Genomic DNA, 24,869 nt, shown 5'->3' on the forward strand with positions numbered 1-24,869 from the left:
CAATACCCTCTACACTTTGAAAAAGTCTAACACAAAAAGTGACGATAAGTTTTAACACAGAGACATGTTCCACCTCTTTCTTTCAAACTTTCATTTGCTCCTAAATTTTCCAAAAAACCCACAAATTCCACAAAACCATTAAAAAAATTATAACCTCACGTTCATTCATACTTTGAATGTAGAGACTACATTTGTTTACATGCATTTCTTTTTCGTACATGGATGATTTTTTAGAAATGATTTAATGTATGTCTAGTATGTAGTTGAGTCTTAAGTCGGTCAACTCTTTGATAGCTTCTACACATTCTTTGAAAAACAGAAGAAGTAAAGTTAAGTCAGAAATGCTCCAACTCTTTCACTCTCTTCTTTCACTTTGGTGCTTCTCTTTTTAAGTTTTGTCCATATTTTTTTCTCTCTTGTGGTGAACTCGTCATAACAACTAAAAGAAGGAAATATCTTTGAGAAAGTCTGTAGACGATGTTCCATTCAAGTCTTTTGTTGCTGTTGTGCACAGGTCAACATTTAATGACTTTAGAAAAACATTATCTGATAATGTTGCTGATTACCATCAAAGTTATTTAGTTAAAATAGTGAATCATGTACAGTTGAAAAAATGCCTGAAAACAGGTCAGTGTTTAATAGTTTGTTAATCTGGTGTCTTATATCATGACTTCAAAAAAAGAAACATATATTTACATGAAACATTGTCAAAGGGTTATGGTTAGGAAGGGTTACACCCTCTTAAAGATCTTTCCTTCTGTTTCTGTCACACGTAGAAATATTTCAGCTATAACATTTAAAGTTTGTAATAACTATTATAGTTTTATTATTTAAATTTCATTTGAAATTGTTTCTGGACATGAAAAATATCTTAAGGTTTGGATCAATTAAGTTGATCTTATCTTATAATGTCTGTAAAAGAAGGAAAGGGTTTCAAGAGGGTCTGAAGGCTGTTTCAGTCAAATCCTTTTTATTGTTGTACATATGTCAGATTTTAACAAGGAAGACAAACTTTCATTCTTATCGGAATCAGTTTAATTATTTCAACATATTACAAGTTTGGAAGTAGACGTTTTGGATGGTACACTGCGTTAGGGTTAGACCTATTGAGATCATTTTACTCAGAATTTAAGTTGAAAGAGGAAGAGGAGTTTTACACATCAAGTATCTTTACAGGTACTACTGCATATGTATAAAAAAGTTGTATAAAGCCCTTTGTGGCTCCAGAGAGAGCTGTACAAAGTCTGACAAATTCCCTCAAGTGAATTAAAGTTGATACAGCTTAAAAATGGAGACATTTATTTCACTGATGAGTAGCAGCACTACAATTTTTAAAAATGATTTCAAAAAGTCATGAAAAGTATGAGAGTGGTGATGTCATCAGTAGCAGCATTAGTATCAGTAGTATTAGACATTTAAGCTGTTGTCTCTGTACTAGTAAGAGACTGTAAGCGGTATTAGTAGCTGTGATGGACGTCTCGCTGGCTCCTCAGAATCAGGAGTGATAACTGACTGATTGATTACTAACAACTAATAGATGGACTAGTACAGTAGTAGCCCTTAAAGTGTTTGTAATAACTAATTGAATGTGAATAAGTTCTTTTGGCCTAGTTGTGTCCACATTGTTTTCTCTCTTGTGCTGAACTTGCCTTAATGACTTTGTAAAAGAAGGAAAGATCTTTAAGAGGGTCTGTAGACAATCTTCCATTCAAATCTTTTTTATTGTCCACAGCTCAGCATTTAATGGCAATAGAAGTGAAAAATGTTCCACCAAACTAATTCTAAATAATAACTACTTTATTTGTTTGTTGACTCAATATATTGAATGATGAGCAATTTCAAATGTTGCCAGGAAATAGGCCAGAGTTTGATAGCTTATTTAACAAGTGTCTTGTTATGTCATGACATTGCAATATGAACAAGAAACATGTTTGGATGGAACATTGTCAAAGGGTTAGGGATGGTTAGACCCTCCTAAAGATCTTTAACACAGGTGAACTCGTTATAACACGTTTAGATGGAACATTAATTCATTAGTGAGCAGCAGTAGTAGTTGTATTATTTGTAGCAGCTATAATAATAAGGTAGTAGCATAAGCAACAGCAGTACTGAAACACCTTTTAAAAGATTACATAAACATGTATCAATGTCCAACGTCCACAGAATCTGGTTGAGTTGAATGAATACAGGGGCAAATAATCATTGTACAAGAAAAAAAACTCAGTTAAAGCACAATAAAATTATAATATCTGGAATAATGTAATGATATTGCCTACATGGAAGTAACAGTAATAATCAATCATTGTAACAGTCATAATGTTAGTTGCAGGTATATCATCACAGGAAAGACCACAAGCTTTGTAAGTAAACATTAACAGTCAGTAATCAAATCTTATAATGCTGGTAGACTGAAACGCTTATAAAACCATTACTCATTTATTCTTTCAAAAGGATCATTATTCTGATAGGAATAAACAGGAAAAACTAGCAAACAAACTTTCACTCTGAAGTTAAAGTATTTATTAGTCAGTAATATTAAATAATTTTAGTGCAGAAAAGTAAGATCTTCAGTTGTCATGCTGACACTCAAAAGAGCAAATATTCTGTATTTTGTCCACATACGAGGCCACACAGAGCACCAATATGACTGGACTGTCAAAGTCTTCATGAAAGCAATCTTTGTCTTGCACGTCCTGTACTGTAGACCACAGTATTCAGATAGAGGGAAAAAAGAAAAAAACAATTAATTAGTCAAATATAAAATTGATAAAGTAGTACATTTTATGTAGAATTTCATGTTATGAGTCTTACTGTTAGTGTGAAGAAAAATATTAAGATGTACATTTTTATATGTAGGATCTAAACTTCAAGGATGCACTGATAGAGGTCCAGACATGACCAACTATTAGTTGTAGTGAGCTACTTTTGAAGCGCTTCACTACTGCTGATAGTAATTTCCTGCATGTACAATAAATACACTATAATTTGAAGGCAGTGGTGGGCCTTTCTTGTGAAGCCTGAAGTGTACATGTGTGGTGAGTTAAAGTGCTGTTTGTCAGGTCTGTACATGTTCACAACTCCTACATCAAGTTACATGTAAACAAGTTTAACATGTAAACATGTCTGCCTTCAGCTGATAATACTGTAAAAATATAAGTGTGGTTGATACATTATAACAGTTTCAAAAACTGTGTGCTGTGGAACAATATTATTTAAATATGTATAAACCTTAAAAGAATGTGTGTGTATGTATGTCTCCACTTTGTGACACTGATTGTATATTTGTGTTTTATTCTGTGTGTGTCTGTGGATCTCTCTCCCTCTCTCTGATGAACCCGCTGCGGTCTCTCTGATTGGCTGTATGACTGATTGTGATTTAGTGTGTGTATCATTCCAAAGAGCTGACTGCTTCCAGTCTAAAAACTAGTGGTTTAAAGGTTGACTTCCTCCAGCTCCTGCAGGTTCTCCTCCAGCCAGCATGTTGTGAACGACTCTCCTGTGAAATACTGCAAAAAGTATCTTGCAAGTATGTTTACAGGAAGAGATTTGTATCTTGGTTTATTTTTGCTTTGAGTAGATCATTTAGTTTAATTCTGTTTGTTAATTGTAACATTTTGGTCGCCTAAAAAAAGTCTTGTTCAGCGTTTGGTTGTGATAAAAGATCCTCTAAGGAGTTGGGTGTTCAGTTTTTCCGGTGAGTACATTTTGTTTTAATGGTATTAGGCCTGTTTTTCACTGGCGAAAATTAGCATTAGCATTATCATTATTAACCATAGATTAGGGCTGTGCGATATGACGATATATATCGTTTCGTTTGACGATTGAAAAAAATATATTGTTTCATTTTATGTTATATCGTTTATATCGTGGTGTCGCAAATCACACTCTTTACGGCAATATCTTTTGTCATTTGACAATGCTTTGCGTTCTTCCGCACAGCCGGATGTAAGGCAAAGGCAAAGGACAAAGGCAAGACGACATAAACGAACATGGAGGAGTGTGCACAGGAGTTCAACGGGGAGCTCGTACCTAAGAAAGGGGCTACTTCTGTCGTACCGTCTACCATAGATTATAAAAGCACTGTGCTAATCAAGCTAGCGTATTTACTAAGTATTTACAAAAATAAGTTGACAGGTTGTACATATCAGTTAGTCTTCATCTGTCTGACAAGCAGAATAATGGATGACCTGCAATTTTCTGCTACTAAACTCAGATAAAACTGAAGTTATTGTGCTTGGCCCTAAACACCTTAGAAACACATTATCTAATGATATAGCTACTCTGGATGGCATTACCCTGGCCTCCAGCACCACCGTAAGGAATCTGGGAGTTATCTTTGATCAGGATATGTCCTTTAACTCCCACATAAATCAAATCTCAAATACTGCCTTTTTTCACTTATGTAATATCGCAAAAATCAGGCACATCCTGTCCAAAAAAGATGCAGAAAAACTAGTCCACACATTTGTTACTTCTAGGCTGGATTACTGCAATTCCTTATTATAAGGCTGCTCTAACAAGTCTCTAAAGACTCTCCAGCTGGTCCAGAATGCAGCTGCACGTGTATTGACTAAAACTAGAAAGAGAGATCACATTTCTCCCATTTTAACTTTGCTGCATTGGCTTCCTGTAAAATCTAGAATAGAATTTAAAATCCTTCTCCTAACTTACAAAGCCCTTAATGTTCAGGCACCATCATATCTTGAAGAGCTCATAGTACCGTATTATCCCACTAGAACACTGTGCTGCCAGAATGCAGCTTACTGGTGGTTCCTACAGTCTCCAAAAGTAGAATGGGAGGCAGAGCCTTCAGCTATCAGGCTCCTCTCCTATGGAACCATCTACCAGATTTGGTCCGGGGTGCAGACACCCTCTCTATGTTTAAGAGTAGGCTTAAAACTTTCCTTTTTGATAAAGCTTATAGTTAGGGCCGACCAGGCTCACCTTGGATCAGCCCTTAGTTATGCTGCTATAGGCCTAGACTGCTGGGGGACTTCCCATGATGCACTGAGCTCCTCTCTCCTCCTCCTCCTCTCCATCTGTATGCATTCATGTAACATCAATGCATGTCACTAACCTTGCCTCTTCCCCAGAGTTTTTTTGTGCTTTCTCATCTCGCAGGAAACCCTGGGTTCTGGACTGAGCCTTCGCGGTCCTTCACAGTCCTGTTGGCATCCTTCCCTCGCTGCTATTGTTATTGTTGTGATTGTTGTTGATCTGTCCCCCCCCCCCCCACCCTTCCCTCTTTCTTTCTCTGTCTCAACCCAACCAGTCAAAGCAGATGGCCGCCCACCTAGAGCCGGGTTCTGCTTGAGGTTTCTACCCGTTAAAGGGGAATTTTTCCTTACCACTGTCGCCAAGTGCTGCTCATGGGGGAATTGTTGGGTCTCTGTAAATGAAAGAGTACGGTCTAGACCTGCTCTATGTGAAAAGTGCCCTGAGATGACTTTTGTTGTGATTTGGCAAATAAAAATTGATTGATTGATTGATTGATTGATTGATTGAATAAAGCATGATATTATATTATTAATATATTAATATAATATTATAATATTAGCACGAACAGTTAGTGAGCTTTAGATAAGTCCACTGGAGGCAAGGAGGACAAAAATCTGAGGATATTAGACAAATTAGGTAGAGATGCAAAATGAACACCAACCTCTGCTCATAAGCACAAGTGTTAGTGAGGAAAACAATGACAAAGGCAGAAATAAAAAGTAACGATTTCTTGATGCACTTGCGCAGACAACATCATTTGTCTGGGTTCCTTCTTTGACCATCACTTGAGTTTCTGCGCAACTGTTGGATAAGAAAAGTGAAAGACTGCTTTATTTCTTTGTTATTGGATTCAAATGGAAACTCATTTTAACAAAGTAATGTCACACTGATGCAATAATAAATCAATACAAATATATAAATAAAATGAACCATGCTTACAACAAAGTAGTGGGTCAATTATTTAGAATTAAGTTGCAATATTATAAAAACATTCACAGATCTAAAAGTGTAGGTTCACATCAGAAAGTATTAATGCATGTATCGAATACATGACTTACACACTCTTATCTATGTGCACGACATACAAAATATGGTCTACAAAGCTGACATGTTAACACCTGTTATTCTAGTTACTTTAAGCTTATTACTCAACATATGACTCAGCTTAAAAACGAACTGAAGAAATTGTCACAACAAGCAGCCAGACCTCCTGCACACTCATTCACTAATCACACAACATCAACAGGTGACTGAACAACCACTCAATTAAAAACGGGATCAATTCCACATGAATGAGTGAGTCCAGACAGCTCACTGTAACTTCAAGAAGCAAACTACCCACAACACATTATATATATATATATATATATATATATATATATATATATATCTCTGCTGCATTCTTGTTAAGGAAATAAATTCACACAACAGCCACAGTGACATTTAACCATCAGAGATGAAATTAGCGACCAAAGAGACAGAGAGGGAGAGGCTGTATCTGACTCATGTTATCTGACGTCTTCTTCTTTCTTTCATGGAGATTAAGTATACATGTTATTACGTCCATTTGTAGCTGTTGGTCATCTTGTTTGTTAGTTAACAGAACTTTGTGGCTGTTGGTTAACCAGTCTGATATCATTAGCAACAATGACCCACAAGCTAACTCGCCTGGTTGTTTCTCCGGTTGCTTCTCTCTCCAGCCTCCCCGGTGGCGTCCTGCTGCTGCTGCGCTGCGCAGTCCAAATCCTTTCCATCGTTAGCTTAACAACAGTCCTTAACAGTCCTTCAGGGCTGCTACAACAAGCTAACTGTTGCCTTGGCTAATGCAAGGAGCTATCTACTGCTCGTTATCTACTGCTGCTATGTCAGCAATGTCCGTTCCTTGCAAAATAAGGCTGCTTTCACACCAAATCAGGTGGTGCGGCGATTCATTTGAATGGGGGTAGTGCGGCTCGGCTATGACCGTTTTGGTCGCTGTGGCACCACACTTGCCTGCGGCCGGAGAGTTAAGCCAGAGTCAACTTTTGGAGAAATGCAACCCGACGTCACTGCGGCTGAAAGCTGGGGTGGCCAATCACAGCGGGAGATCAGAGTGACAAGAGTTGTAAACTCAGCCGTGAGGGAGGACAAAGACGTTACTTGGACGAGGATGGGGATGGAGAACAGATGTCTCACTCAAGCAGCAACCTCCAGGGCTGAAAAATGAAGCCAACAGGGAAGTGCCAAAAACCTGCATACTATCTAATGGCCATCAGGGGGCGACTCCACTGGCTGCAAAAAGAAGTCTGATTGTATGGAAGTCTCTGAGAAAATGACCCTACTTCTCTCTTGATATATTACCTCAGTAAACTGTTTCCTAATGAGTTTATGGTCTCAATTGCTAGTTTCAAGTCTTCTTCAATACAGCATGATATTCATTTTGTAAATTATGGTCCCATTTAGAGTAAAATAGTCAATAAAACAGCGTATGCTTTAGGACATGGCTACGTTGTGATTGACAAGTCACTACCACGGTGACAACGTTGCTTATGTAACGTAACCATGACATATAGGCGTAGCTGCTGCTATTTCACAGTGTGTTTTCACTTCACTAAAGTTAATTGTAAGATTTAGACCGCATAAAAAAGTCGTGTTCAGGTTGGTTGTAATAAAAGACCCACCGATGAGTCGGATGATCAATTTTTCCGGTGTGTACATTTTGTTTTAATGGTTTTAGGCCTGTTTTTCGCAAGTGAAAATTAGCATTAGCATTATCACTGTTAACCATAGATTGTAAATGGACTGTGCTAAACAAGCTAGCAGCTAGCGCTATGGTCAGCGCCGCCCTCTCGTCCAAATATGGTCACTTCTGGCTCCAAAAATCAAACATGACAACGGTCAAATCCAAGAAGGGGATAGTCAAATTGCTACACTCGAGGCTTCAAAACGGCAGTTCGCAAACCAATGGGTGACGTCATGGTGACTACATCCATATTTTTATTTGATGAACGTGGGTGCTGACACGTGAAAATGAAATAAATGGGGTTGTTTCTATACCAAAAAGCAAAACTACGGTATGGCCGGTGGGCAAATAACCGCAGTAAGCCTACTAGACACTGCCCATAAACACCTAGAGAGCCCAAACACATCAGCACTGCTCCTGTTTGCGGACTTCTCGTCTGCCTTCAACACCCTTCAACTTCACATCTTAGCTAAAAAACTTACAAACTGCTTCCACCTGGATCACAAGCTAATTCTGTGGACCATAGACTTCCTTACCCCAAGAACACAGAAGGTCTTGGTCAACAAAAGGCTCTCCGACCTTCGGCATACATCCACTAGTTCCCCCCAAAGCTGTGTCCTCTAACCACTGTGGTTCATCCTGTACACAGATGACTGTAGAAGCCATCATCCTAGTCGCCACCTGATGACGTTTGCGAACAATACTGTGCTCTTTTCCCTGTTCTCAGGCCCAATATGATGGGCCCGCCTTTAGTGAGTTTTTGGAATGGTGTGACAGCTCTTGTTTTGAGCTGAATGTCACCAAGACCAAGCATGGAGAAGGGAGCACTGTGACCATAGTTCATGGGAAACAGTAGAAGCTGTACACCAGTACAAATACCTGAGCACTGTCATGGATGACAAACTGTGTTTTGATGCAACACATAGGTGATCATCAAGAAGTGCCAACAGCGTCAGTATTTCCTGAGGAAGCTAAACTCCTTTGGAGTAAGTAGAAATCTCCTCACCATATTTTACAACTCCTTCATCAAAAGCATAATTATCATTCATCTGCTGGTTCCACTCTCTCACAATCCAAAAAAAGAAGCGCCTCCAGAATACAATGAACACCTGCTACTTGAATGTCCTTTTACTATGCCTGCCTCACGAATTGCCCCTTGTGGATAAAATAAGTTTTTTGAATTGAACTGAATTGAATTGAATTGGTAATGTCTTGAAAATTCCCATGTGTGACACAGATTTTTTCCATTGTTACAAAAAACCCAGCTCACTCTTGTAATGATCAGTGTGCTATAGCAGGAAAAAAATGTTCTTTTGCTTTGCTTTTTGTGCTTTTAGAGAATAAATTCATAAATAATCAATGAATAATTCAATAGAAAAGTGTCTTACATTGTCCATGCTGTGCAGTTCACACCATCCTGTGAAAAATAGCCTGGCTGACAGTCGTCACACACTGTATCAGTTCTGCTGGTTCCTTAGAGAAAGAGACACATCTGAGATTACTCACCATCACTGATCATTCACTGACAGAACAGTCTGACTTTGACATTTGTTGTCGGTTGACGGTTGTTTTATACTCTGACCAGGTGCACAGTGTGTGTTTCTCTGTCAAATTGCATCACACATCCAATAATAGTTCTTTGTTTAATAATGATTGTTGACAAGTTTTTATATTTCACCATCTTATCATTCTTGAGCAACGATGGAATCAGATTCATAACCAAACTACTGTTTGAGAGAAAACTACAATGATCCAAATGTCATCAGCTTCACCGCTTCATGCAAATACTTTAAATATTAAAGATATTTATGCTAATATGTTCATGCCAGTAAACAACTAGATTGTCAAGAAATCGTATAAGTTTCATTTTAAGACTTTCAAACTTTTACCTTTTGACCAATGTAACATCCATTTTGTCTGGTGAAGGTAGTTATGACATGAAAACAAGGACAGTGATTCATGAAGAGAAAACTATGTTTTTGTGCCCAAATAAAACAAATCTGTCCTGACAGAAAGAGCAAGATTCCTCTGCTTTTGTCTGCTGTTGAATCAATGTTGTCCACAACGTCCCTGCAGGTGTGTCAGGCTCCTCACCTTCACCATATAGAGCAAACTTTCTCTATGACTATTACAACAGGAACAGAAACCTTCCTAACTAGATAAAGACTGGATCAGAACGGCTGCTGTCTCTGACTCACCTACGTTTCAATCGCCAGACAAAGACCAAAACAGAAATGACCAATCAGACGTTTCTGTTTTGGCACCATGTCCTATCTGAACGCTGCTGTGAGGGCTGCAGCACAGCAGGTACCAGTGAGCACAGGACACCAACAACTGAAATGCTAGCTATGCTAACAAACAGTCCTTCCACTTTACACTCAGTGATGCAGGAAAATAATTTCTGACTTCCATCAGTGGAGGTCAGACACCACCAGCTTCTAGAAGCATGAGGCTTTCAAACCAGTGGTGTAGTGGTGTCTTAGCAGGGTAGACTGTGGTCCATGCAGGTCTAACTTTACATACACACAACAACACCTCTGTTTCACACAGTGAACAGATTGGAGAACACACAGAAGTTGGAGAGCTGCTACTATCTTTTTCAAACACCTCAGTCACTCTTAAGAGGAAAGAAGGTATATTTGAAGACAGGTTGTCAAAGGTGGAAATGAACTAATATATCAAAATGGCACAGACTGTCCATTGTACCAGAGCAGCTCTTTTGGTTCTGGTCCTCCATGGACCAATCAGCTCCTCAGTCAGACTGATCATGTTTAGGGCTGACAAGATGTGAAAGAGCTTTGTAGACTTTGCTCCAGAATTGACCTCCTGACTTTTGTCTAGTGCACCTATGCAGCAGAGTGTGGGAGTCAGCCTTTCAAGACAAACTAGAGCTTGAAGGTTCATCACTGCCCTTGGAAATAGAAGAATGACAACAAGTCTGTGTGAAGGATCTAAGTGGAAATCTATGGAGCTTGTCCCACTTTTAGTTGTCGTGGAGATGGCTCAGTTGTTAACACATAACATAATTTGGACCACGTGATACGTGGTCAGTGGTCAATTGGAGGTCAAGGACGCTTCAAATTTGACGATCATTAAACAGAGACAGTGGTCACCATCTGCCCCCATATACAATCACCTGTTATCACATGACCAAAGTTTCATACTAAGTCACATGATAACAACTGGACATCTGAGCGAATTCCATTTGCTGATGATGATGGACAAATTTTACATTAAAAAAGTTTGGACAAGTTTTATGTTGGATAAATCTTGAAAACACAAACTCATTTCATCTTCACCCCATTCCTCAGGAGCAATTTATAATGAATAAGTGTAGAAGCCAAGATAGTATCTTAGGTTTTTACACAGGCCTTGTTTGTACCTTTATTTGTTAAAATCATGTTTACTTCACATATACTGCACATAGTCACTAATCAACTATGATGGTTTTACTGGTGCAAAAGTTCCACTTGACAGCAACAAGTTGACTGGTCTGTGTTCAGTTGTGACTTTTTCTACAGAATTATTGAGCTGCTTTTTTCCTGCTATCTAGTGGACAGAAATCAACACGTGCAGCTTTAATAAGCAACTTGTTTGTCAGGTCATGGTGTTCCCATTTAAAACTTCAACTACAACTATAATCTTAAAGTCAGCATAAGAAAACCAACCTTTTTGTCTGATGTATTGTCCTGGTTGACAGCTTGTGTGTTTCAGTGCTTTCACACAGCCGTCCTCTGTGGAGTCCATACAGTAGAATCCCTCCAGTGGTTGACAAACTGTATTTGATGTTGATGTACATGATGTCTTTATCTGCAGACCAGAACCTGTCAACACATACAGAGGTTACATATGAGATACTAAACTTCTCTTCTGTTCAATCTACTAGACAGCAACAGCATGCTGATCTTTTTTCTGACTTCAAGACAATCTTCAGTTTTTATGACATCTTTGGGAAATGTGAAACAATGGTTTTTCGCATTTATGAATTCATGGGAAAATATCTGCATAAATGAGGGCTGGAGAATAAAACCGCCCGTACATATCACCCCGTGGAAATGTGATTTCTGTGAGGAGAGGTCGGTTCTAATATTACTGCAAGTCCCTCTGACACAAAATAGCTCACAGCTGTTTAAAAACTGAGGAAAAAAACAGACGACACCAAAGTCTCAGCTGATAACTTGCTCACGAAACCAGACAAAAAAAATACTTCAACGTCAACGTCAGAATTTGGAAAGTGACAAACTTCTCATGTGACAACAGCCTGTTGTGACACTAAAACTGTCTCACTGGCAGCATTTCATCACATTTCTCTATGTGGTTTAAGAAGTAATAGTTGATATAATTATGTTATGATTATACTTAACACTTAATTATACTTAATACTTAACAATTGTGTGTATTAATTAATTATAATCATGAAAAATTATATATAATTATTAATTAATCAAGCAGTAATGTGCTCAATAGAGGACAGTACGCTCCACACAAAGGAAAAAAGATTATTTATCATTATCGCAGAGCAAACTGAGAAAACAACAGCACAGATACAATCCTCTAATCATCATTTTTGTCATGTAGAAATTTAATGTTACAGTTTTATTGGGAAACTTGCTTGTTAGGCTCTAATTTCCACTGTGGAAGTTGTCTCAAAGCAGTAGACTCGTCATGCTGAGTCTCTGCATCTTCATAATGAAGCCGCCAACCAGACAGTTTATTCACTTCTTACAGCATTGACAGTGAGACTTGCAGTAAAAAAATCTTCTTACTGGCCTTAAATTGATACTAAGGCTTAAATATCTGCCAATAATATGAATATAAATCTACCTGCATCACAGTTTCCACAGGTGAAACAATATGTAAGTCCAGTGGGATGATTCATGTAGGTTCCATCAGTGCAGGGCAGGCAGGATGTACTTCTGAACTCTGTACAATCTGTTTTAACTCGACTTCCTGTGGAGAAGAAACAATTTATTATCATTAAAATTATCATATTATTCACATTATATTTTAAATAATTGCTTTTCTCTCTCTGATCCCTCTTGTTCACCAGGTGACAAATATCGTACAAGCATTGTATCTTTCTGTAAATCTTCTGTCATGTCTGAATTAAGAAACAAGGAACATTTAGCTACGTAAAAGTCAGCTGTCAGAAAAAGCATCACTTTGTTTTACTGCTTATAAACAAGCAGTAAACTGTATTGATCAGCCCAGAAGTGATCAATTCTGTAAGTATCGTTGCTGGCAAACATCCTGCTTTTATGTTTCAGTTAGATCTTACCAGCAGAACATCTAGGACAGCATCCTCCCACTGTTAGGTACTCTGCTGGATGACATGCGAGGATCTGTCCAATGAAGACTTTCAGTATTATTATCTGTGAAGAGTAAAAACAGTTTTTTGTCTCAGTGAAACCTGGTTGAAGTTAAGATATTGTTGAAAACTGTCCTGAATAACTTCCTGCTTTAATCAGAGAAAGGCAGAATAAAGACATGACATATACAACACATAACAATGAGGTGGAAAAGAAGAAATGGAGGAATAAAACATGTGATGGTGATAACTGAAAGTGAAGGGAAGGTCAGTGGAGGAGGATGTCAATGGAGGCAAGAAGAAGGAAGAGAGGACCTGAGGGGAGAAGATGACGGCCAGGTAGGACTGAAAAAAGAAGATGAAGATATGGAGACGAAGATGATTTCAGAAGACGACTGAACAGTAAAATGACCAAAGAACACTTTTTTTTCTTTCCACTTTATGACTAACTGATTTTTAACTTTAAACAATCATTTGTATTATTGAGTTTTTACATTTTTACACTTCTGAACAGTTTAATGTTAGTGTTTTATTCACTATGTGTGAAGAAGCATTTTTGCACTTTCAAAAAGTGAAAAAAGTCCTTGATGTGAGACCAGTCCTACACTACTATATAACGTAGTTACAATTACACATAATCATATGTCTTCAATACCTTTAAATACATTTATAAACAGTTTTAAAACTGCTTTACATGTGAAAACAGTTAATAAATGCTTTATAACACACTGTGATATTGTGTGTGAAATGTCTTATAATTGTTCTTCATTATAAATGGTTTTATACTCCAACCTAACAAGACTAGATCAAAACCTAGTATATGTCTGGACTGTGTATGGTCACTGTGTCAAACTGTGTCCAGTGTGTTACAGTGATAGTCAGTTGTTGTGTCTATAATGTGAATTCCTGGATATTAAATGTTCATCAGCAATTTTCAGTTCCAGTAATGTTTACTGAAGTAGCAACATATGACATGGTTAAGCGTTTGAGTAAAAAATAAGGTTATAAATACAGTTGCAAGAACAATACTTTCCACTCATATCTTGAGATGTTTGATTTTATTATTTTAATTTTAATAATAACTATCTAATTATCTGTTGACTCCCCCTGCTCTGTCATCTGTTTTTCTCTCTCTCGTTTTCACTCTGCATTGAGTGTTTTGCATTATGATGGTTATTCGGGGTGTTTTAACTGTACGCTCTCCCTCCTGCCTCTGTGCACTTTTTTTCTGCCTCTTTCCTGGTCGTTTTCATGGAGGCTGCGGTGTAAATTGTAAATGAAAGTTTTGACAGTATTTTGGTTGCAAGTTCAGGAGGCTTATCTCCTGCCGGGTGCTGCTGACAGCGCTGCCAGAGAGTCGATCACACTGGACGGTAGAGAGGGAGATATAGAAACACTGGTACGCTTCTGTTTAAACAGGAGTTTAACTGACTTCTCTGCATTTAACACTGAAGCTACGAGTCTCAGAGCTCGGAGCAGAAACACAGTCACTCTGCATCATGCAGCTATCCTCCACTTCTATCATCTTACGCTGATTCATTCTGAAAGAGCAACGACCAATGAGGAAACTCAAACACTAGGCCAGCCTCACTCTCTCAGGGACTACTGCGGTTAAAGGGCTGGTCTGTGGCTGGTCCAGCCAAAAAAGGATTTGTACATGTATATTGTAGGAGCCATTTATGTTGATTGTTGGCATGTCATTTGTTTAGTTATAACTTGCAGTATTATTTTGGACACTGGGTGGCGGTCATGAGATGCACAGGGTTGTATATTTAAGGGGCATAGGTGACAGGAAACGGAAGGCACAGGCAGGTGGGGCACATACAGTTCTTCACAGATCGGGAACAGACGCACACTACAGCTGGCAGGATAGAAACCCGGTATGTTCATGACATGTACAAAGACTTCAATAAAACAACAAACTAAACGGCAGCCAACGGACTGGAAAATCTGTTCTTGAATCTGCGTAAGATCACTCCTAACTTAACCTACCTGTGTAGTAATGGTAAACTGGAAAAACAGGAAAAGAAAGGACATCAAAAAATGAAAATTGCCATTACACCTAAGTAAGAACTCGCTCTTCGAGTGAAATTGGAGCTCGTGATTCATTCAGACGGACTGAGCATTGTCTCGCGGAACAACAAAGAGGACGCCGCCATTACCAAATCAGGTGGACATCTTCGTCACCTGCGCTTACCTGACGGTGATTGAAAACCGCAAATTGAGTGAGTACATGCAAGCATTAAGCTTTATTGGAGAAGCTATATGCAAAGCTGTATTGGAAGACGGCTATTATAATGGAGTTGGTTGACTGAAGACTGAAAGCTACGATCGCACATCGATCAGCTGTTTGAAACATTGTGCCGGCAGCATACGGCTTTTATCAACAAGTCTTAAAGGGACAGTGAACAAATATGTCTGTTGTTAAGTCTGATGCTCACTCACAAGATGACGATGTTGAAAAGGAAAAAAGAGTTATCAAACACACTGCCAAAGGCTTGGAATTGTTCATTGCAAATTGTCAGAAGACAAGAAACAGGAAATGTAAACAAGCTAACAAGTTGATGGAAATGCTGAAAGAGCTCATGAAATCAAAGGAAAATGCAAGAGAAGTACAATCTAATTTGTTTCAACTAATCAAGTTCTGTGATGAAGCCAAGGAAAACCATGAATCACTGGTGAATTTACCACTGCCTGAAGATGAACTTGAAAAGCAAAATCAGTGGTTTCAACGAAAAATGGAAATCTTTAAAGGGTTTATACAAGATGTAAAGGTGTGGTTACCTGAGGCTGGACAGCAAATTGCACACTCCATTGCTGAAAGTGTCATACTACAAAGTGTAGTAAATTCAGATGACATTGGACCTGATGACAGTGTTTCAAATGCCTCAAAACCTAAATCAAAGCACAAATCCAGTTCTTCATCACGTGCATCTTCAACATCCTCTGCTTGCATTAAAGCTCAGGCAGAAAAGGCTGCTCTCATGGAACGTGTTGCTGCCCTGAAGAAAAAACATGAGCTTGAGACACAAGAAGAACAATTGAAAAGAAAGAAAGAGCAACTGGAACTAGAAACTGAACTGGCAGCAACCAATGCAAAAATCAACATACTTGAGGCTCTGGGATCAAGAAGCAGCTCTAGAGTTTCTGATGGGATGAACTCTTATTTGAGAAAAGGAACTGCTCAAAATGAAACATCAGCTAAATTAAATCCACACGCAAATGAATATTTACCAGATCAAGTGCAGCAAAGACAGAATGTGTTGATTGAAACTAACTCTTCTTCCCAGCAACAGCTTGTTAGACCAAAAGAAACAGCTCATGGACCATCTGTTCGACCTCATGATACAACCCATCTAATACAATATTCTCCTCAAAGGCAAAATGTACAGAGTCGTATGCAGGGGTATGTTCGCACTACACCCGCTGTATTGAATGATGGCAATCAAGGTGATATGTGTAACCTAATACAGAGGCAAAATGACATCACTGCTCTCCTGGCTCAACAAAGTCTCTCTTCTACTTTACCACCAAGAGTCATTCCTGTTTATGATGGTAATCCTTTACAGTACGAAGTTTTCCGCAGGGCATTTGAGAGAGGAGTGGAAAAAAAGTGTGATGACTACAGTGACTGCTTGCATTTTCTAGAGCAATATACAAGAGGGCATCCAAAAGACTTAGTCCGCAGCTGTCAACATCTGCCCCCAGCCCAGGGCTATCAAAGAGCAAAAGATCTGCTCAAAGAACATTTTGGTAATGAACATAAGATTGCCACTGCATATATGGACAAAGCATTTGCCTGGTCAGTGATCAAATCAGAGGATGTGGAAGCATTGCAAGCATTTTCACTGTTCCTCAGAGGTTGTTGCACTGCAATGGAACATCTCACCTATATGGAGGAAATTAATGTTGCTTCCAATATGAAGACCATCCTTCTGAAACTGCCTTACAGGCTCAGAGACAAGTGGAGAAGTAGAGCATGTCAGTTACAGGAGCAGCGTGGACATCGAGCTAGATTTTCTGACCTGGTAGACTTCATAGAGAGACAAGTGAAGATACTATCAGATCCACTTTTTGGAAACATTCAGGATGCTAAGCCAGCTGCAACTGTCAAAAGCTCTACTAAAACAAGAGAAAAGTCAAGACCTAGAGGAAGCAGTTTTGCAACAGCTGTAACACCTGTAAAAACATCAGTACAAGAAAATTTGACAACAAATGGAATGAAAGGAAATGTACCTACTACCAATTCTCAAAGTTCTTGTTTGTTCTGCAACAAGAGTGGTCACACATTGGGGCGGTGTCCACAGATCAGGAAGAAGATGCACAGAGAAAAAATAGACTTCTTAAAGGAGAAGGGAGTCTGTTTTGGATGTTTAAAAATAGGACACATGAGCAAAGACTGCAAGAGTCGTTTGACTTGTGATGTGTGCAACCAAAATCATCCTGAAATACTTCACATTGAACAAAAGGACAAAGGAAAAAAAACAGAACATGCAGAACAGAGTGAAAAAGCAACTGGGAGTAATGCTGTTCCCTCACCTCATACATGTGGGCATATTGGGGCCGGTGATGAAAACTGTACCTTTTCCATTGTACCAGTACAAGTAAAGAGCCAAAAGGGGGACACAGTGTTGCAAACATATGCATTTTTGGATCATGGAAGTACATCTACCTTTTGCACAGAAAGCTTGATGAGAAGGCTGAACATAATAGGGCAAAGGACCAATATTCTTTTACGTACCATGAACCAAGTGAAGCCTGTGACCAGTCATCATATCTCAGGTTTGGAAATATCTAGTCTGGACAAAGACTATTTCATTCAAATATCTGATGTGTTCACACATAAAACCATGCCTGTTTCCCAGCTCAACATTCCCAGACAAGAAGATCTGACACAATGGCCTTACTTGAAGGATATCAAGATTCATGAAATAGACTCTGGCATTGACCTACTTATCGGGACAAATGCTTCAAAGGTATTGGAACCTTGGGAGCTGGTCAACAGCCAAGGGGAAGGACCATATGCTGTGAGGACCCTACTGGGGTGGGTCATCTATGGTCCCCTGAGAGGAGACAAAAGCATAAGGGATGAAAATGGCTGCCCTGCTGCTGCTGTCAATCAAATATCCATTGTAAACTTGGAGGAGCTACTGATCAAACAGTACAATCATGACTTCAGTGAAGGAACCAGCAAGGAAACAGAGGAAATGTCTAGGGAAGATGTAAAATTCTTGGACATTGTGAATCGCTCAGCAAAAGTGACAGATGGACACTACTGCCTAGACTTACCTTTCACACAAGAAAAGCCCAGCATGCCAAATAACCATTGCATTGCAGTGCAGCGCATCCAAAGCCTGAAACGCAAGTTTGCCAAGAATAAGAAATTTCATGATGAATATACATCTTTCCTCACAGAAATGATTGTCAATGGTTATGCTGAAGTGGTACCAGTTGACCAGCTGAATCGAAGGGATGGAGAACTCTGGTACATCCCACATCACGGAGTGTATCACTCAAAGAAAGGAACCTTAAGGGTAGTGTTTGACTGTGGTGCAGTCTTTAAAGGAACATCACTTAACTGCCAATTGCTGCAGGGTCCAGACCTTACCAACTCACTCATTGGAGTTCTCATCAGATTCAGACAAGAGCCGGTTGCTTTGATGGCTGACATTAAAGCAATGTTTCATCAAGTCAGAGTATCAGAAAAGCATGTTGACTATCTGCGATTCCTGTGGTGGCCCAATGGTGATGTGCAGCAAGATCTTGTTGAATACCGGATGAAAGTACATCTCTTTGGAGCCGTGTCGTCACCAAGTTGTGCAAACTTTGCATTAAGGAAGACTGCTGATGACAACAAAGGTCACTTTCCATCAGAGGTAACAAACACAATAAAGAACAACTTCTATGTAGATGATTGTTTGAAATCCCTGCCTTCGGAACAGGAAGCAGTTCAAATGGTAAGAGACCTGACTGCTCTCTGCAAAATGGGAGGATTCATGCTGTCAAAGTGGATCAGCAACAGCCGTGCTGTATTGGCATCCATTCCCCAAGAAAACCGAACCAAAGAGACTAAGGAGTTGGACTTGGACAAAGACAATCTGCCAATGGAAAGAGCCCTGGGATTGCACTGGTGTGTTGAAACAGATGTCTTCAAGTTCAAAATTGCTGCACAGGAACGACCATACACCAGACGTGGCATCTTGTCCGTAGTCGGCTCTATATACGATCCTTTAGGATTTGTAGTACCATTTACTCTGCCAGCCAAACTGATTATGCAGGAGCTCTGTAAGAAAAAACTTGGATGGGATGAAAACATACCCCAAACCTTCTTGCATCGGTGGACAGGATGGCTAGCAGACCTTAACAAGATGGCAGAGTTTAAAGTAAACCGGTGCATGAAGCCCACAAGCTTTGGTCAAATCAGATTTGCACAGCTACACCACTTTTCAGACGCCGGTGAAAGTGGCTATGGTACTGCCTCATATATAAGACTGGAAAACTATAACAGAGAAGCGCATGTTGCATTCATAATAGGAAAATCCAGAGTGGCACCATTGAAACAAATAACGATTCCCCGAATGGAGCTCACAGCTGCAGTCCTAGCTGTCAAAGTTGACACAATGCTGCGAAAGGAATTACAGCTTCAATTGGACAAATCCATCTTCTGGACCGATAGCACAACGGTGCTTAAATACATCAACAACGAAACCAAGCGTTTCCAAACATTTGTAGCAAACAGGACCTCTTTTATAAGGGATGCTACTGATGTATCACAATGGAGATATGTTAACACAAAGGAAAATCCTGCAGATGAAGCCTCTAGGGGACTAACAGCAGACCGCTTCTTGAGCTGCAAAAGATGGATCCAGGGACCAGATTTTCTCTGTAAGCCAGACAGAGAATGGCCAAAACCTCACTTGGAATCTGCAATCTCTGCTAATGATCCAATGGATCTGGAAGCACTCACACCAAACCATCTTCTTCTGTTGAAGTCTAAGCCAATACTACCACCTGGACTCTTTGTAAAAGAAGATTTGTACATCAAACGCAGATGGAGACAAGTGCAATACATGGCAGATCTCTTTTGGAAATGGTGGACACAGGAATACTTACCTCTTATCCAAGAACGACAACGGTGGTCTAAGGTGAAAAGAAGCTTTGCTCCAGGTGACATTGTTGTGGTGGTTGATTCTACAGCACCACAAGGCTCATGGCTAATGGGCAGAATACTGGAAACTAAACCAGATGCACAAGGACTTGTGCGCACAGTTCGACTTCAGACAAAGAGCAGCATCTTGGAAAGACCAATAACAAAGATATTGAAGAATCAGTAAAGAAGATTAATGCCAACACATAGTACATGCATTTTTTGAAAATTGTATATATAATGTATAATGGATATGGCACCTTTTTTATTATTTATTGGTAATTGTTTTGTTATATACTTAAAACAATTAGGGGCCGGTATGTAGGAGCCATTTATGTTGATTGTTGGCATGTCATCTGTTTAGTTATAACTTGCAGTATTATTTTGGACACTGGGTGGCGGTCATGAGATGCACAGGGTTGTATATTTAAGGGGCATAGGTGACAGGAAACGGAAGGCACAGGCAGGTGGGGCACATACAGTTCTTCACAGATCGGGAACAGACGCACACTACAGCTGGCAGGATAGAAACCCGGTATGTTCATGACATGTACAAAGACTTCAATAAAACAACAAACTAAACGGCAGCCAACGGACTGGAAAATTTGTTCTTGAATCTGCGTAAGATCACTCCTAACTTAACCTACCTGTGTAGTAATGGTAAACTGGAAAAACAGGAAAAGAAAGGACATCAAAAAATGAAAATTGCCATTACATATATAATTATGTCTTAATGATTATCACACTATAAATGTATCCTAAACTATTATAAGGACGTTTCAAATATTCATATTATCAACAACACAAATCATAATTAATATTGTTGGCAATCCATCGTCCATCTATCTATCTTTCAGATTTTAGAGAAGCAACTCTAATGGTTTGTCCTCCTCTTGTCACTATGAATTCTTTTCCAGAAGTCTGCAGTTTGTCATTATTTATACATTAAAAGTCAGTGTTCAGCACTTCACCTTGTCAATAATCCCCTGACCGCCCCAAACCAGCCTCGTTATGTCACACTGGTATCAGAGAGGTGTAATTTAGCACTCAAATTTTTGTTTGCTCAATATATTCAAGACTTAAAACAAAGTGGTCACAAGGAGAGGATGACTTAATAAGCTGCATTTATTGCATATCAATGCAGAGCATAGCATCCAGAGTTTTGGAGGAAAACATTGATATATTTGTTTGTCTGTCATCCGTGTTAGAGCTTTTTCTCTTTTTAGGCGGTGCCATGCTCATGTTAGCTAACCTGCATCCCATACGCTCTATTCTGCAGTAATTTAAAGGGACTCTGATAGCAGTGGCACTCTGTCCCATCAAAAGTTTCCCAGGCAACAACACAGAGGTTGACTCACGTTTCAGAACAGTGTTGTACAGAGGCTCCCAAACACATATGATTATATTTTTTGGCCTGGTGGGTTTTCTCGTTGACCCGGTGGTCCACCAGGACTGTACAATTACAGGGGAAACACTGGACTTTATTGAACAAAATAAAAATAGTGAAAACGCAGTGAGACCACTTGTATTGTGACTGTTTCATCAGGGTCTCAGATTGAATCCATCCATGTAAATGTTAGAGGTCCACCGATTAACAGCCTGAACGATTACTGGATCAGATTTTCAGTATTTTTACAATTATCTGAATCGTTTTTTGTTTTTTCTGATTGCTGAATGTCACCTAGGGGGATCCTGGGAGCTTGTTCCCCTGTAATTTTTTTTTTTTTTTTTAATGATGCATTCTGGCCATGATTTTTATCCCTGGCAACTGAACAAAAAACTATTAGGCCTACTTATTCTAACTATCCAACTATATTTTAGAATAAAAATAACACAAATATATGTGCTTATTATCTTTATCAACTTTAAAGGCAACAGAATCTACATCAGTCAGTAGCTGTGTTTCCATTATTTTATATGCATTTGACGTTTCGTATTAAAGAAGTTTAATGGAAATGCCAAAATTCGAAATAACTTCCTGAGTTTCGCAAAAAAGGTTTTGCCCTCCCTTGAGTGGATTTTAGACATGTCAAAAAAGAGTGTGTGCACAAATAGGTAATGGAAACACATTTATCTAAATAAATAATGACATAGCAAACGTTTAACTCAAATGACTGATCAGCTATTTCCACTCTCCGTGTCTCCAGGGAGCATGAAGCATGGACAATATTAGCTGACATGAAAGAACAGTTAAGACTCGCCTGACTGAAACAAATTCTTGAAGACTTCTCTCTTCAAGGCAACATAACTATTTGCTTTGTTTCCAGTTGGCAACGTTTACTTCTTCTACTCAGTTTACTGGTGAATTATCGAGGCTTATACCACCATCTTCTGACGAAGCTATGCGCTTCGTAATCTAGTTTATTCACCTCAGACCAGTTGATGAAAACGCACCTAATTCTCATTTTCCTTTTTGCAACATTTCAAAAGTTTGCTTCAAATTCTCTTGTGAACCTAAAGGAAACACAGCTATTAAAAGAAAAAAGTTAAAATTCTGTCACTTTCATATTAACATATGTGACTGCACACTGACAGTCACTACTCTTATCAATACTCCTTATCGGTTCTTTTTTATTACTAAATAATTGATTTTTAAAAAAGAATTTATTATATTTTAAATATTACTAAACATTGTTTCTAGAGCAGCAACAGTAATGTTTATAACAGAAAAGTTACCATATAAACTCAATAATATCTAAACTAATCTAAAATGTAGATAAAAAAAATAATATTCAAGACATCGAAATACTGAGTGATTTCTAACATCCATAGATAAATAGTGCATCACTAGTTTCTAAACTGCTAGAATCTGCTTTTCTCCCTGCATACAAGTGTGAGGCACACAGCAAATCACAAGACTCAGTGTCATGAGGAAATGAAAGAGCATTTGTGGCAGCAGAAATGTGCAGGATTGTTGTTGGAGACTTTAGGCGTAATGGAACTGCATCTAAGGCCTGTTAATTCATACACAGACTGCTTAGATAGTGAACAGTTGTCAGAGTTAAACAGTCATTTCTATTATTATCGTACATATTCAGCTATAGTGATCATTAGTAATGAAGTAGCCTAGTTCTGAATGACAGGTTCCCTGCTATCACATGTTGTTAATATATAGCATTTATTGAAATTAACTGAAGGCTTTCCAAAGCTTTTTACTGTAATAAATGAAGCATCACTGTGTGTTAAAATCATGTGTTCTAAATTTTGCCAGCAAGATTTTCATTTTTACTGCAAATGTATATCAGTTCTTCATATCGGTTATTGGTCTCCTTGATCACTAATAATCGATATCGACCCTGAAAACCCATATCAGTCGACCCCTAGTGAATGCAGCATTCAGATTGTACTTAATGTGTTTGTGTAGATCTGTGTCAGTCCCCCAGATGGACAAATGTGTGAACAACTTAAACAACACAGTAAATTAAAGAGTGAGATGTGAGTATAATTGAAAGTGTAGACTACTTGAATTCTGGTGGAATTATAACTTGCATATGTATCAGGTCTCATTAGAGAGTAGTTTGAAAACATTATTAATATTACTAATATGTAATGCAGCTGATTTTGAGCTGTTGGATGTATCAGAGCTGTTCAACAACACATGACCCCCCACCAGCCCCCCCTCCTTTTGTTATAAACTATTTTACCATCAAAGTTGCAGCTGTCAAAGGTTTTCTTCTCAAAGTCATTTTGTGGATCAAGTTGACAGTTTTGATGAGCTGAAGACATCATCTCACTGAGATTTGGGATGAAGAGAGATGTCACATCCAAATCTGAGGGACAAGATCTGGAAACAAAAAGAAAACATATAAATACTGCACTAAACAGTAAGTAACCTGGTTACTGTGGGTAAGAGATTAAGAGTAACTGGGTTAACAAGTAGATTTCTACTGGAAAACCTCTGATTTCTAGTCAGGTTTAAACTATCTGCACATGAAAAGCTGCAGAACTGATTTAAAGCAGGTTGAGCCTTTTTCTCTCCTTTGGTGAGATTAAACTGAACATTAACCTTTGGCCTTGTACACGGCTCATATTTCAGCTCACTGCCATGTTCCAAGGTTAAACTTCAGTCGTGTTTGTTTCCTGTCAAAGCTCCTTCAGTCATGTCACTGAGTCTCCTTACTCGTGATTTAAACTGAAACTGAAAGGGTTAAATCACTGAACAGCAGGCTAAAGGATATTTTAATTGTTACAGTTTACAATGTTCTCTTACAAAACGTTATTAACAAAACCAATAAAGGCAACAAGCAAGCAGACGTCACAGCTTTAACAAAAGATAAATTGTATTATATCCAGGATCAGAGCCACGACTGTAATCTGACTGCTGGTGTCCAAACAGTTTTCTAATATATTTTACGAACAGCATTAACAGCGACACAATACTTTAACAAAAGTATTGTGTCGCTGTTAATGCCGCTGACTTCACTAAACTGTAGTACTAATACTGTAGTTTGAAACAACAACATAACATTTCAGCCTTCTTACTTGATTGCTGTATCACATAGCCGACAAGCGCCGGAATTCCCCGTTTTTACTTCACTAAAGAGACGTCTTAGGGCGGGGCAACAGGGAACTGGCCAACTGGCCAGGATTCATGGAACTTGCGGGCGGGGCCAGCAGGGGAAACAGTACTGAGCAAACACCAGTACCACAGCCACGGAACGAGAGAGGGGCGTCAACTGAAGTTTAAGGAATGC

At 38.9% G+C, this 24,869-nt stretch overlaps 2 protein-coding genes across 2 annotated transcripts in view; both read right to left on the reverse strand.

Annotated features, from left to right (window-relative positions):
- Positions 1-24,869, reverse strand: part of LOC137196305 (uncharacterized) — a 58,345-nt gene that overhangs the window by 12,378 nt on the left and 21,098 nt on the right. The gene's annotated exons all lie outside the window — the stretch shown is intronic.
- LOC137196100 (tumor necrosis factor receptor superfamily member 14-like) lies at positions 394-24,767 on the reverse strand. The gene is made up of 8 exons (XM_067608915.1): positions 24,658-24,767; positions 23,820-23,959; positions 12,999-13,092; positions 12,545-12,670; positions 11,389-11,544; positions 9,109-9,193; positions 5,660-5,799; positions 394-2,698 (listed from the first exon to the last, which is right to left on the reverse strand). Exons 2-8 carry the CDS (start codon positions 23,859-23,861, stop codon positions 2,568-2,570), a joined length of 774 nt encoding a protein of 257 aa, XP_067465016.1. The 5' UTR covers positions 23,862-23,959; positions 24,658-24,767; the 3' UTR covers positions 394-2,567.

Source organism: Thunnus thynnus, chromosome 13 (genome assembly GCF_963924715.1).
Source record: "Thunnus thynnus chromosome 13, fThuThy2.1, whole genome shotgun sequence".
NCBI classification, from domain to species: Eukaryota; Metazoa; Chordata; class Actinopteri; order Scombriformes; family Scombridae; genus Thunnus; species Thunnus thynnus.

Excerpts from the sequence above, each read along its gene's own strand:
- LOC137196100 (XM_067608915.1), bottom strand. The coding sequence starts at position 23,861 with ATGACTTTGAGAAGAAAACCTTTGACAGCTGCAACTTTGATG. Across the intron at positions 13,093-23,819 it reads TGACAGCTGCAACTTTGATG|ATAATAATACTGAAAGTCTT; the intron begins GTAAAATAGTTT and ends TACTCTTCACAG. Across the intron at positions 12,671-12,998 it reads CTGTCCTAGATGTTCTGCTG|GAAGTCGAGTTAAAACAGAT; the intron begins GTAAGATCTAAC and ends TCTTCTCCACAG.